The sequence below is a fragment of the Condylura cristata genome, unplaced genomic scaffold, assembly GCF_000260355.1.
Source record: "Condylura cristata isolate star-nosed mole 26May11 unplaced genomic scaffold, ConCri1.0 scaffold00035, whole genome shotgun sequence".
NCBI classification, from domain to species: Eukaryota; Metazoa; Chordata; class Mammalia; order Eulipotyphla; family Talpidae; genus Condylura; species Condylura cristata.
In genome coordinates this window covers 2,839,706-2,854,561 of record NW_004567136.1, presented here as the reverse complement: position 1 = coordinate 2,854,561, position 14,856 = coordinate 2,839,706, and the positions used below count along the sequence as shown (strand labels likewise).

The 14,856-nt window shown below is 47.8% G+C and overlaps 1 protein-coding gene across 2 annotated transcripts in view; it reads right to left on the bottom strand.

Moving 5' to 3' along the window:
* Nucleotides 1-14,856, bottom strand: part of CYFIP1 (cytoplasmic FMR1 interacting protein 1) — a 72,458-nt gene that overhangs the window by 6,645 nt on the left and 50,957 nt on the right. For both annotated transcript variants that reach the window (XM_012732715.1, XM_012732716.1), the window contains 8 exons: nucleotides 14,314-14,410; nucleotides 13,125-13,201; nucleotides 12,913-13,021; nucleotides 11,909-12,028; nucleotides 9,810-10,009; nucleotides 6,147-6,234; nucleotides 2,383-2,526; nucleotides 833-923 (listed from right to left, as the gene is read on the bottom strand). In XM_012732715.1, coding sequence (XP_012588169.1) covers nucleotides 833-923; nucleotides 2,383-2,526; nucleotides 6,147-6,234; nucleotides 9,810-10,009; nucleotides 11,909-12,028; nucleotides 12,913-13,021; nucleotides 13,125-13,201; nucleotides 14,314-14,410 — 926 coding nt within the window. The remainder of the gene's footprint in view (nucleotides 1-832; nucleotides 924-2,382; nucleotides 2,527-6,146; nucleotides 6,235-9,809; nucleotides 10,010-11,908; nucleotides 12,029-12,912; nucleotides 13,022-13,124; nucleotides 13,202-14,313; nucleotides 14,411-14,856) is intronic.

Genomic DNA, 14,856 nt, shown 5'->3' with positions numbered 1-14,856 from the left:
ACATGCAAGAGTGGTGTGCTCCCAGGACAGGGCTCTCCACATGCAGTGGCCTGGCCAGCCAGGGGCCACAGCCAGGGACATGACAGGCCGCCCCACGTCCACAGCCCTGCCTGAGACCAGCTCTAGATTGGCCTCAATGGCTTCGTGTTCAACACTGAATTTCCACCTCTCATCTCAAAGTGAGCAGTAGCTTTATTACCCCAGTGTGACTCATCTGCTTTCTCACAGTGCAGGGGAACTAAAGCCTAAGCAAGGCCACCCCAAGGGCTACTTCCTTTCCTTGTGGCCAAGGGGACCTCTCACTGTCTCCCCAAACACCACCACTGTCAGTCCCAGCACAGGCCGTGGACTGCTCATTAGACTGGTCTTCCACTGGCCACCCCCAGGTGGGCCTGAGTCACCTAACAAGATACAGGGGAAGTGGAACAGTTGTCTTTTTAAGAAAATGTTATCAGGAAGACTAATGGCTGTTTTGGTAAGAGACAGGGTTCCTGTAGTCCAAATTTATGACGAGCCATGCTTTCGGACATGACCAGCACAGGTACATGCAAGCCTTGGTAGGCAATGTGGGCCTGGCACCTTCCAGGCACACCGCTCGCTGGGGTCTGCCCCAACCTGTCCGGAGATCACCGAGGGCCAGATGTGGTAGAGGAGAGCACAGGGTCCAGCACTCTGACACCCTTCAACAACCAGCAAAACAGTGACTTCCACACATCTGCCTTGGTAGTAAGGCTGGTGGATTTGTTCTAGAAACAACCTGGTTGGCATCTTCCCTGAGGCCTGTCAGCACCCCTTCTCCAAGCTGCGGCTGGTGCCCGGCCCTTGCACTCACCGGGGGAGCCGTACTCATGCCGGGGCAGCCGGCAGATCTTGGGCATCACCTCCATCAGCGTCTTCACGTACTGCAGGATGGTGCCCTGCAGCTGAGGGAGACACGGGTCAGGGCGGTCACCACTGTCAGGAGCTGGTGGCCAGGTGTGGTGTGGGCGCAGTCACGACCAAGACTGAGACGCGCCCTGGCTGGGAAATCCCACCCATGGAAGACAGCTGGGATGACGGGCAGCTCACCGACCACACCCCCAGCACCGCTCCTTCGTTAGGAGGCAAGCGGCCTGACGGCTGGCAGCAGGTCGGCAGGGTGCCTATGTGAGACACAGGGGAGCCACGCCCTACTGCGGGTTCCAGACGCCTCCGGTAGATGTGCTGTGGTGCCAGCCTGGGTCACATCATCTGTCACCTAACACCTTCCCAGTTACACGTGTTTGGGGACAGAGACTCCGCATGGGAGTCAATTCTTCTCCATTCTAATTGATCTCTGGTCCTGACCTATAGGGCTAGAGATGGGCAAGCTTCTCAAAATTCTGCCAGCCTTTGCTTTAGGGTCTTCACGACTATGGCATCTTGATGGAATACTGCTTTAATGAAGCTGCCAGAAATTCAGTCTCAAGCTTTCTCCTCTCTACTGTGTGAATCACAGGAAAGATAAGCAAAAGCTGTATTTGGTAGTAAAGTCAAAGATACACAGTCATGGAAAGGTGAGTAATGAAAAAAATTAAAGATTAAGATTATATGAAGTTCTCTCGCAGTTAACAGAACTAAATCACCTCCAGAGATTAACTCTAGAAATGATTCTCTTTCCCATTTCAAACAGACTTAAATAAAAGATCTTTACACATCACTTCTGACCTCAACCTGAGGTCGCATGAAGGAGTGTCGAACTCCTGGCTCCCTGCCTAAGGCTTGGCCTCCGGGCAAGGGCCACGGGCTGCCCAGCTCACCAGCAGCTGTCAGCTGTGCTGAGACCAGACGCTTCGCCTGCAGCGGCCCCCGCCCAACACCGTCCCCTTCCCCAGAAACAGCTCAGAGCACCACATATAGTGAGTGCTCCCTTTCCCTCAGCAAAGGTGTTTCTTTGGAGTCTGTGTTTTAAAACTGATATTTCAGAATTGGAAATGGGAGTGTTCCCAGAACTGGCTCCTCTAGGCGCTTGCTGACTGAAATGCTGTCTTTCTAGAGTGACCTCCTGGCTTCTGCCTTCTGTCTCTACAGCACAGCTTTTTTAGCCAAGTCTGGGTGACAGCAGTTTTCCTTCACAGACGTGGGGGGAGGAGAGGTGGGGTGACTACATCAATGTGAAAAAAGCAGTTTCTTCTCACAGGAAGGCAATACTTTTGTTAACTTCCTTGCATGAAACGTACATGGATTCATTCTCATGAACTGAGAAAGATGGGGAGAAATCCAATGATGTATGGTCAGAAGGGCTTCGGGTTAAACTGAGTCCCTTCATCTGTAGATCACAGAGAAGTCTGGCCTTCACCTGTCCCCTCACCCTGATGAATCCAAGCCTTCGTGGTAGATGAAGGCCATTTGTGGGACACGTACCAGGCTCTTGACGACCTTGAGTAGTTCCTCCATGACCACAGCTATGCCCTGATAGCCCAGCAGCCTACAGATGACTTGGAAGTGTGGTGGCCCCACAAAGTTCCTGTAGCTGCCGTAAATGCTGGAGTAAGCCAGGTTCAGAGCCTGGGGACAGGGAACAAAAAAGGGCTGGATGAAAGCTCCAGTTTTCAACACAGTCCCTGCACACACAAAGACAAAGACCACTGTTCCCAGGAATATTCAACACAGCGCCCTGAGGTGGAGGAGTCCAGAGAGCTTATTCATAAGGCTGCCCTCACAGCCAGGTATGTCTTCAACCTGTTAAGAAAACAAACTTGCTAAAAGCAGAAAGGAAAATAAGTATAGATCTCCCCACTCCACCCTTCTTTCACTGCATCCCACAAATTATGATATGTTGTATTTGCATGTGTTCAGCCCAATGTACTTATTTCCCTTGAGATTTGCAATTTTATCCATGTATTATTTAGAAATATGTTAATTTCCAAGCATTTAATGTTCTCATCTTTTTGTCACCGATTCCTAGTGTGATTCTGTTGCTGTCCGAGAACTTTCTCTGTATCTGTTTCACGTACACCACCATGACACCATGTTTTGGCATTCTGTCTCTCTAAGATGTGTCATTTAGCATAAAATGAACGGGCAATGTGAATGTCAGCTGAACTTTTGTTCAAGTTGAAACAATCTAACAAAAATATTAATTTAGGTTTTAATAAAAATGACTCAAACATTTTTCAAACTGAGGATAAAATCTATTACATGAAGTTCAAGTTCAGTCACAGGTAACTGCTTTAAAAGGAATAATGAAATGCAATTCAGTTTATCTTTCTTTTCTGTGAAATCAGCACCTGCTCTGCAGATGCTTCTGGGTATAAACAGTTGTGAACACGCACCCAAGCACCCCCCAAGAACTGCCGGCTCACTGCAATGACTTCCTGGAAGCAGAAACCTGGATGTCTGCCCGCATTCCTGGAGGAAAACCCTGCAGAATGAAAAGGTGTCCCCTGAGCTTTCAGCACCACATGTCTAACTCATGCCCCTTCTGCCACACGGACACACCCATGGTGGTGGAGAACCCATTCAGAACCAATCCTGCGTGCTGGCCCCAAGAGTCCACCCTTCTAGAGACCTGGGTGGGGGCTGGCCTGACACCCCCGTCCAGATGCTGTGCACACCCAGGGTAAATTATCAGCATATTCCTCTGCTCAAAGGTCAATGCTCATGACTCCTTATGACCCTCTCCAAATACCAGTGAGGGTGTGTGGGGAGGAGGAAGTGGAGGACAGAGCAGGAAGAAACACTTCACTTCTCAGTTCTGCCTTCCCACAAACTCTGCTCCACCTATTAGAGTATAATGAAAACCTGCTCTGTGTCCATGCAGAAGGGAGGGGTTAAACATTTCAGAATCAAGTTCACAGCAAATGCTCCAGTTATCAGTACCCAAAAAATGTTTATCTTTCCAACTTTCTAGATCTATTTCCATAAAAACATAAAACTTCTTTTTGTTCCAAGAAGGCAAAACACTTAATTTCCAAAAAGAGGTGAGATAGAACTTACTCTAACCCTTTAAATAACTAATTTTGTGGGGGTAATGTGGGGAATGGGATCAAAAATGGGGGGGGGAAATGCACAGGATTATGGTGATGGCACACGGGTGACTTGGTGATGGGAAACCCGCGGGGATTACAATCGAGATGGAAAAAAAAATGTACAAAATGATGTAAAAATAAACTTTTGTAATAAAATAAATAAATAAATAGATAAATAAATAGATAGATAAATAAACAAACAAACAGACAGACAAACAAATAAATAAACAAACAACTGTCTAACTCGTGCCCCTTCCAAGGTATGGAGTGGGTGGGTCCAGACCTGGGTACAGCAGCCTGAAGTGGAGGGCTGTGCCCACTTATGAGGCATGAGCACCCACAGCACCAAGTCCAGTTTCCCCTCTAGAGAGCGCAGGGGAAGGGCGTCAAGAGCTTCCGCTTTATGGAACAGAGGATTACAGAAGAATGGTAGAAACATCTTTTCTATTTCAGATCCAGCTGGTACCCTAGAAAGTGCCCTGCTGTGCGTTGTGTGGGGTTGGCAGCCCATGGCGCCCCATCTATGTCCTCTACTGTGCCCTCCCCAGAGTGAAGAGCAGGGTGGGAGCGCATTTCAGTGTGAGGATGCTAGTTTCACTCGACTGCGGAGGCAGCGTCTGCCAACTTCCTGGGCTTCCTGTCCCCTCCTCGCCTGTCTGGCCCCAGTCCCCCCAAGTGTGGTAGTAAACCAGCAGCTGTCCTTCCCACCCTGACTGAGCAGCTGCTTCTGGTGAGCCATGTAGCGGGGAGGCGAGATGAGGCGGGACGCGAGCTCCTGCCCACATCTCATCTGCTCCTGCCTCCTCCCTCCCCTCCCTGCTGTGCTGACCACCAGCCCAACCTGCTCGGGTGCCTGCCCCTGTCCAGTCTGGCTATTCTGGCTCCTGGATAGTCATCTGCAGGGCACAGAGGACGCAGGCATGGCTCAAGCCCATCCTACGGGAGTGAGCCCTGAGACCATGACTGGAACTGGGTCATCTTACTTAATGTTAGGAAAAAGGCACTCAGTCCTACAACACGGCAGGTGGGACAGTGATGGCTGGTCTGCAAAGCCGCTGTTCAAATCCCAAACAATGGAAGCCACTTCATCCCTCGACTCTTCCTCAACCCTCCCAGTCCCTGCACCTTCCTCTCAGCTGCCCTGGGCCTTGGGGGATCTGCCTCCCGCCTCACAGCAGAGCCTGGGTAGCCTCACGCTTTTCACAGCAGAAATACAGAACAGAGAGTCCTAGTATTACATAGTCTGGGCAAGAACTATGACTCCCATGCACGCTGACTCTTTGGTCTTTGATTTCACTTTTCACCATGGCTCCAGACAACCCTGGGAAAGATGGTGCACACAGGCCCCAGGAGGCCCGGGGGGTGGGCTAAGGGCCAGGCACCATACAGAGCACACAGGGCCTCCCAACTGGGCAAATAAATAGTATCACTTCCAGCTTGAAGTTCCATGTGTCCGTGCACAACAAGCAGTTTCGATTTCCACTACCTCCAGCTTCCCACCCACCCCATCACCCTCTACTCACACTCTGCTTGCTGCAGTGACGACACCGGTCCTTTTCTTCTACATTCCCGGGCTGAACACTTTACATGAGCGTATAAGCTTATAAGGGTGGTGACTAGCGGAGTTTTATTGTATCAGTTCTGCTTATTGCACCTGTCTTCTTTTCATTGCAGTGTCTGTCCCTTTCTTTTTAAGTTGTGAGAATGCCTAAAGTACTCACAGTCTTAACTCGTCTTATTATCTTCGTGGCTAAACGTCCAGTTGCCCTCGGCCAGGACCCTCGTCACACCTTTCTACACAGGCTGTGGCTTTCACCACACAAGTCTCACTGTGGACTGAGGATGTCCCAGTTCTCTTGCACCTGGCCTGTCTCGTCACAGTTGTGTCTGAGACTCTTCCACACACTTTCTTAGCTTGATGTTTTTAACCCCTGCAATCTCCCAGCACTCACAGATCTCCCAGTGCCAGGGGAGGCTGAGCCTGGTCCGCTACTGGCCACATGGCTGGTGGCTGTCCAGCTCGAAAAGAAGGAAAACTATCATTCCGTACATGGCAGGGCACATTTAAATTATTGCAACTAAACGGATTTAAACTAAAGTTCAAAAGACACTTCATTGTGAGCTTAAAAGCTGTGACACGAACATAAAAAAACCTACCTTTGATCCATGCAGGTACTGAGGCTGTGCATTAGGCTGTTTATCTCTTTGAAATTCTTGAGAAAATGGTAATACTGTCCGAACAAACCTAAACAGGACAGATTTTTTAAAAGGAAGAAAACCAAAAATTTAATAGTTCTTCAAAATTCTGTACTTCTCCATTACCCATCCATTAACTCTTCAACTCTTCCTCTCAGTCAACTAATATGCTCACCACCCAGGAAAATTTTAAAGTGAATCAGGCATAAATATTCTGAAATAGCATGTGTGTATCTGCAACTTCAGAGTCACAGTGAGAACCAGATGGTTCATCTTCCATGTCAACATTGTTCCCAAACACAGGGAGTCTACTCTGTTGGTACCAGCTCCATTCTGAGAATAGCCCAGCCCTTTTGATGAGCGGTGAGGACCAAGCACTTGGGCCTGCTGGGCCTCGCGAGGTGGCCCAAGGGGAAGGACAGGAGGCTGAGGTGGCCATCGAAGGCCAGTTAACAGAATGAGCAAATGAAGTGTTTATAACCATATTCATCCAGAGATTGGAGTAAGATAACAGATTAGAATCCACTGAAAAATAAAGGTTCGGATCTTTTTTTTTTTTAAGTTTTATTTATTCATACAGAACTGGGGTACAGGCCAGAGGTGCAGGGACAGTGAGGGACTTCAGAGCGGGTAGCAGAACAGGCCGACTGACGATGTACACTGCTCAGGGGATCAGTGGGCGGGTCAGGAGAGGTCTGCCGCGCCATGTGGGTCACCTCCGGGGCCGGGAATCAAACTCGCATTGAAGGGTCTGCAACTGGCTAGCAGTGCTGCAGCCTAACCCATTGTATCACCAGGGAGGGCCCCAAGTCTGGTATTTTAAAAACAGGAACACCCAGTTGGCTAATATTTTTAAACTTGAAACGTTCATTTAAATATAAAATGTTTACATAGAAGTATAATAAAAACATGTGGATTTGGAAACTATTAAAACCCATAAAGAACACAATGCACTTTAATATATAAAGAAGGGATGCAACTTAAAACGTTGCTGGTACATTAAATGAACATGCATGTCTGCAGACAGACCGACAGCTGAGCATCATGGTATCAAGTGTCTGGATTTGGTTTTTATCCTTTGAAGAATGTTGAGGTTTGGGAGCAGGCTGGCTGCTAAATTAGTTGCCCATCAAGGGAATCCTTCCATGACATACAGGAGGTGGGCAAGCAGCCACTGTCCTTAGGCTAGCAGAAGATGGGACCTCCTGGCAGTGAGTACTGGGGATTATTCAGAGCTGTTCTCTGCCCTGCTTCCTCAAGCACACTCACAGTGCAACATTCAAGCAGACTAAAGAGTTCCTTTTTGGCTTGGGGAGTCATGTCTGGGGGAGCCTTTATTTTTCAGTGGATTCTAATCTGCTATTATGACCCAATTCCTGGATGAATGTGGTTATAAACACTTGATTTGTTCATGCTTCTCATTAACTGGTCATCGATGGCCACCTCAGCCCTTTTGATCCTTGCCTGTAGGGCCACCTCACGAGGCCTAGCAAACCCAAGCCAAAAAGGAACCTTTAGTGCTTTAGTCACTGTGTAGCTCTCTTCTCTCCCATACTCAACCTTTAATCCCGGTAGTCTCAGCTTCCAAGCCATCTTGGAAATCTCCAAGCAAGATTTCCAAGCTGTGGTTGAATGCTCCCGCCTACACAACATAGCCCAAAAATGCTTCTGGGCAGAATCATAGAAATCACAGGGTCAATCCATTTGTTCTCTCAGGGTAATGTCCAATGTCTGGAAAAATGTTTCTTGAATTTTCTCCAGTTTTTCAATTGTTTAAGAGAGTCAATTCAGGGCCCTCCCTGGTGGCACAATGGGTTAAAGTGCAGCACTATGAAACTATCCACAGCCACTGCAGCACATATTCGATCCCCAGCCAGGGAGGTGACCCACATAGCATGGCAGATTTCTACTGACCCACCCACTGCTCCCCTCAGCAGTGTATTTCAGTCGATCTGCCTGTTCTGTTCCCTACTCTGTCTCTGGTAGTGTCTGGTCCTCTTACCCCCTGCACCTCTGGCCTGTACCCCAATTCTTGTACGCCTGAATAAAATAAATCTTTTTAAAAAAGAGTCAATCCATGGATTAAAAAGATGTGGTACATATACACAATGGAATATTACTCAGCAACCAAAAAAAAAAAGAAACACATGCCTTTTGCAGCAACATGGATGGAGCTAGAAAAGATCATGCTCATGCTTAGTGAAATAAGCCAGAAAGAAAAGGAAAAATACCAGGTGGAGTATAATGGACCATGAAAGAAAATAATAATAATGAACAGCCATATAGCAGAGACATTTTATGGGGGTGGAATGGGGAATGGGCTCAAAAACAGTGGGACGAGAGAAATACACTGGACTATGGTGATGGCACACGGGTGATTTGGTGATGGGAAGCCCATGGGGATGACAACTGAGATGGAAAAAGGCACAAAATGATGTAAAAATAAACTATTATATTATTAAAGAAAAAAATTTTGATCTGAGAAAAAGAGTCAAGCCAAACCCTATTACTCCCCAAACAACTTTTAAACACCATATTTTGTCTATTTACATTCCTAGTCTAAAGGAAAAAGAACTGGAAATTTTGAAGCCTAGCTAGGAGGCTTGGGTTTCAGTGGTAAGGATTAATAATTCTGAAACTACCTTTTGCATTTTCTAGAAATAAGCAAATGAGTAATTAGGTTAAGAATAGTGAAACAAGAAACAACACTTAGTTGAAGGAAGTTACAAAACTGGAAAGTGAAAAGACCAGAATGAAGTCTGTGGTGCTGACCCAGAGCTGATGACGCTAGTATGAATTTGTGGTTTTAATGTAGACAGTGCCAGACAGGTGCACACACACACACACACACACACACAGTGAGTAGCTGTGTCTCCCAAAAAAGATAAGTTGAAGTCCTAACCGCCAGTTGTCAGTGTGACCTTACTCTAGATGTTCTGTTAAATGTTCTCTTAACGTGAGGTCACTCAAGAGTAGGGTGGGTCCTTAATGCAAATGGCATCCTCATTAGAAGAGGAGAGAGACACAGGGAGGAGGTGGCCAAGTGTCTCAGGAGGGTGACACTGGCATGAGGCAGCTGCAAGCCAAGGAATGCCCAGGCCGTCGCTGGCCCCCACCAGAAGCCAGGAAGGGACATGGAAGGAGTGGACCCAGAGTCTACAGGGAGCACTGCTGAGCTCCTGCTTTTTCAGATTCCTAAAATGTGTAACTGCAAGAAAAGCAATTCTGTTGTTTAAGCCCCCCCCCTTTTTTGTGGTTATCTACACAGCAACCACAGGAACCTAATACTGTACACACATACATACTTCTGAGCTCTGACCACAGGGTCTAAAAACAGTGACACCCCGGTACCAGAAGCACACCGCTGTGGAAACCCACAGCTCCCTGCATCGTGTGGGTGGAGAGGGCATGGCTCACTACCACCAACACGATGGGCCGCCCAGCCTTGGTTGGCCCGGGGCCGTACCCGGAAGGGAGGAGGCAGGGGAAGGGGAGGCTGACGACCCTGGACGTGAGAAATCACGGGGAGGGAGGCACAGGACCTGGTGGATCTGGTGCAGGTCCTGAGGCTGTGTGTAGATGCCCCGTGGCAGCAGCCTGGGTGCGATCAAGCAGCATACGCACCGGTTGGTGGAGCCATTGTAGCAGTAGTTGGGCAGAAAATCATAGTTGAGTTCCCAGAAGACGTGCAGGGTGATTCTTCCGTAGGGTGCCGACACGTTGTGGTTGGCCTCCCGGAACATAGCGTCGAAGCTGTCCAGTGTCAGGTACCTGCTCAGCAGCTTGTGGGTCATGCGGTTGATTTCCAAGAGGCCGTCCAGCTCCTGTAGCATCACAAAGACAGGCCTGGGGGACAGCACTGACCTGCACAGTGGCCTCCACATCCACATGGGCAGTGCCGAGCAGGGGCTGGGTGGTGAGGCGCTGCACCAGGGTGGCAGGTGTGGCCAAGACCGAGATGCACTGGGGGCTGGCAGACATCAGGAGCCTGCTGCTCACACCCTCCCCCTTAACTGAAATACCCTTCCTTGCGGCGGTCTCTCCCTCCGGCTACCTGTGGTGACCTGTGTGGCCACCATCACCTCCACCACAGGGGAGAGACCAGGATGTGCCCACCCCACTCGGCCACATGAAAGCCAGCCCTGCCCCGCGGCACACGGTGTCCCCAGGGGACCGTCTCTCTAGACACCTGAGTGACACCACAGACAGAGCTGGCGATGTCATCCACAGGGTTCATTTTTACACAGACTGCTCATAAAACCGACCCAGGACTGTGCTGTCCACTGCAACTACCAGTGGCCACAACTGGCCCTGAGCCCTGGAGACGGGACTGGCCCAAGCAGAGGGGTAAGAGGCACACACCTGACTTCAAAGACAAAGGAGGTAAGACATTCACCTCCACAGTACCATTATGGTGATTACATGTTAGATTGCTAATTTTGGGGTATATTGGGTTAAATACAATAATGATAAACATTTATTTCATGTGGGAGTAAATTAAAAGTCATCCATGTGATGTGCATTATATTTTCACCTGCCAGAAGTAGGGGTGGGGCTTGAGGAATACTTGGGCTATCAAGGGGTACACATTTCCAGGCATACAGCAATAAGTCACTACACAGGGGCACCAGTTATTAATAATACTACATTGTGTATTTGCAAGTGGCTAAGAGATTAGATCTTAAAAATTCTCACAACAGTAAAGAAATGTGTAACTATGTAAGGTGATCAATTCACAACATAAATATCAAATCTTTACATTGTACACTGAAATCAGTATGTTTATTTACTAGTTTGTCAACTGTATCTCATTTAAAAAATATATATAGCTGAAAGCACATAAAGCTAAAGACAGCTCCAGTGCCACAGCCTGTATCAAGCTATGTTTCCAGAAGGTCTGTGGGTGTCAGCCCCAGGAAAACCTGGCAGAACGTGGCTCGCCTCTCCGCAGACGCTCAAAGCGAGGTACTGTGCCCGGGACCCTTACCCCACCCAGACCCTCTTATTCTATGAAGTCACTTCTTAAGTAATGATGATTGTTTCACAAGTTCTTGCAGGTCCAATACCACCTGAAGGTGACTGCTATTCCTGGAAGATCAGTTTGGCTTGGCAAAAACCCTTAACTTGCATTTCCTGTCCTTGGCTTCTGAAGAGTTGGAAAAGTTTTGAGGACAACTGGATTTCCCTTTCTGAATGCTCTACTCAAATATGCAAAGGAGTTTTTGTTTATACATCATCCAATACTTTCACTGCAGTATTTTTTGGTGTTGGTGATTTGGGGCCAGCCCCATGGGTGTGTGATATATGTTTTTTATACACTAGAAATTATCTTTCATGTCACCAAAGTTATTTGTTCCATGCATTACGCTGATTTGCTTTGCCTGAGACTTCAATGATACACATGTTGGATCTTGTCCTCTCTACCATTCTTTCCTGTCATTTCTTTTTGACTTTAAAACTTTCTATCCTTCATCCATTTGCCTTATTTTTTGCCATAGTTAGGTGTAATTTACTCAAGATCAGGATTATTTGTTGCGGTCAATTCAGAATCATGACGACTAAGGACAGTAATAAAGGCGCCCAATCAGCGCACGCTTGGCTCCTGTGCTGGACCTGCACCTACCCCTAGCTCAAGTTATCGAGATGGACAGGAGTAAAATTAGCTTTAGTCTTGCAACCAGAGTGCTCCATGCCATTAAATGATTAATAGGGAGAGTACTTACAACTATTGATGTCAGGTCTTCACTTTCAAATCGTCCAATTGCCAGCTCCAGAGACTTATACATAGCTGCTGAGACACGCTGAGTAATCAGACGATTGAGGTCTATGGACCTGCCTAGGAGCTGGGGGAGGTGAACAACCAAAAGACAAAATACTAAATATCTGTATAGGCATAGAGAAATGTATCTTCCAGAAATCAAATCCAAATGATCAGACAAAATATGCTTCTAGAAAGGCACAAAAGAAATTTAAATACTGACATAAAATGTTACATATTTATAAGCTCACATATGATAAACACCATACTTTTGTGGAGGTGAAGTTTTGTTAGACAAAGCTCTTACACACGGAACTGTGTACTGAATTTACACTTAGCCTCACAGCGGAAACCCCTAGCCTCACCAGAGACCCTGGAGAAGGTGTCTGACAGTCACTGCTCCTTCAAACAGTGTCCAGCCCCATCTCCGACAAATACACCAGCCTCACAAAGTTAACACTCATGGGGTTACAGAGATGAGTAAGAGAAAATCACTCCATTTCTATTTCATGATACTTAACAACACAGCTGAACCTCAATACCATTTCAATAACATAAAGATATTGACAAAACCCCAGTGAAAAAAGGGGCCAAGATCTATAATCTGTAGATGGCTAGTAGAATCGTAACATTATGTGAACTTCTTTAAAGAAATAAGAAACAAGTGTCTTTTCTGTTGGCCAAGAGAAACTTTGTGGACAGCCTTTGTTCTTCTTAAGACCCAGCCACCCAGCTACTGTGCTCCTGGAGAGAAGCAAAGTGCTTTGGGGCCTGGGGTTAGGGGGTGGGAGGGGAGCGGCGGAGAGGGCTGCAGTCCTTGCCATTTGCTTCAGGTAATACAATCGAAACCAGCTTTAAAACCTTATGAACATTTTATAAGGCTGTTTCCACAGCCACATACACACAGCACATACTGAAACCCGGCGAGTCCTTTGCAGGCCTATTAAAACGCTGCCCCCATGGGCTCACCTGCACGTGCCTCTGCTTGAGCAGCGTCTCGTAGCGGTTAGACGGTGGGAGGTGGATTGTGGCCCCCTGATTCTTGCACTCTGACCGTAGCCGTTTATCCAGAAGCAAACTAGTACAGAAGAAAGGACATGTCTCAGGAGCTGTGAATTGCAATACAAATATAAAACCCATTATGCAAGACGCCACACCAAAATTACAAACCAGATACCCACCTTCCTGCCATCACCTTGTAATATGCAAATATCTGGTCTGCCAGCTTGTAAACAAACTGATCAAAGCATAAGTTGACCTGCAGAAAAAGGAAGCAGGCATTAGATATCGATTCCCAAAGTCAAGACCAAATAATATAACATAAATCTGTTCTAGCAACTTACTGAGGTTCTTTTTAGAAAAGATAAACAAGTAACAAACGTACTGTCCAACAACAGCAGATTAAACACATCTCAGTGTGGCCAGAGTGATGGTCATGCAGCCCTGACAATTATGCCAGGGCCCTCCTCGATGATGGAGAAAAATGCTCCTCCTCTCTTAAATGCAAAGCAACATGAAAACATCTTTTTATTCCCAGGAAGGATAATGTGCATTTGGGGTCACCGCACAGGGGGCTGCATCTGCCACCACCAGGAACATCCCCTTAGTCACCCCCTCTGGCTTCCCTGCAGTGTGTGGGCTGCACAAATGTGGTTCAGGAGATGTAGGGTAGACACAGCCCCACAAAACGCATCCTCACCTACAAATAGGGCTCCCATCTACCCCAAAACTGGGAAAATGACACCATGCACACAGAGAGCCGCCCATCCTGCTTTGCTCGAGTCCACACGTCTCCCTGCAGAAACACTTCGTGGCGGTGTTCACACAGGAACACAGACGCACCAAACAATCTGCTGAGGTTCAATTCACCTAAATCTTAAGTTAGAAAACAAGATCCATCTCCATGGCTTTGCATACAGTGACCTCATAATTCTACTTGCAGTAATTTGTCCTCAAGAAATAATCCAATGTAACTTAAAAAACTGTATGCGAGGAGGCCCTCCCTGGTGGCGCAGCGGGTTAAAGCACAGCACTGAGAAGCTGAAGCCACTTCCCATGAGTTTGATCCCCGCCTGCCCCGGAGGTGACCACATGGCTGGCAGACCTCTCCTGACCCGCCCGCTGTTCCCTTCAGCAGTATACTCAGTCGATCTGCCTGTTCTGCTCCCCACTCTGTCTCTGGTGAAGCCTCTCACCGCCCCTGCACCTCTGGGCTGTACCCCAGTTCTGTATTCATAAATAAATAATTCTTTAAAAGATAAAAAAAAAAGTTAACTTCGAATACTCAGAAACAGGAAACGGAAAGCGTATTTCCCTTGAAGGAGAAAAAGAAAAGGGAAACTAAGAAAAGGTCTTCGGGGCTGTGCTTACCTCTGCCTCGATCTCGTCATAGAGAAACTGCTTGTTGAACTTGGTGAGGGCGTAGTGGGCACTGTCGTTGTACAGGTCCAGGGAGTACAGCACGTACCTGCAAGAGGGGGGACGTGCTCAGCCAGCACCCACCCGCGCCTCTCCGTCCCCAGGCCTCACGGGCCCCGGAAGTCCAGCTTTCATGTTTCCCCAAACACAGGGAAGAGCAGTGCCTTCAAGCCCCAAAACCCAAACCCTGCTACTGTGCGGGCCCTGTGGACACCGGACACCGGTGAGCCAGCTGGGAGACACCACAGGTGGCCAGGACCCTCTGACCAGGCCACAGGGTCTCCCGTAACTGCATCTTTCTGCTTTCAGAGTTTTCCACCACCAGCAGGCAGTGTTTTTTCTAACAACAAAACTGCCTTATTTTCTTATTTTTAAGAATGAGCTGTCTGCCTTAAGAAGAAAAACATGGCCCTCCCTGGTGGCGCAGCGGGTTAAAGCACAGCACTGAGAATCTAAAGCCGCTTCCTCATGAGTTCAATTCCCGCCTGCCCCGGA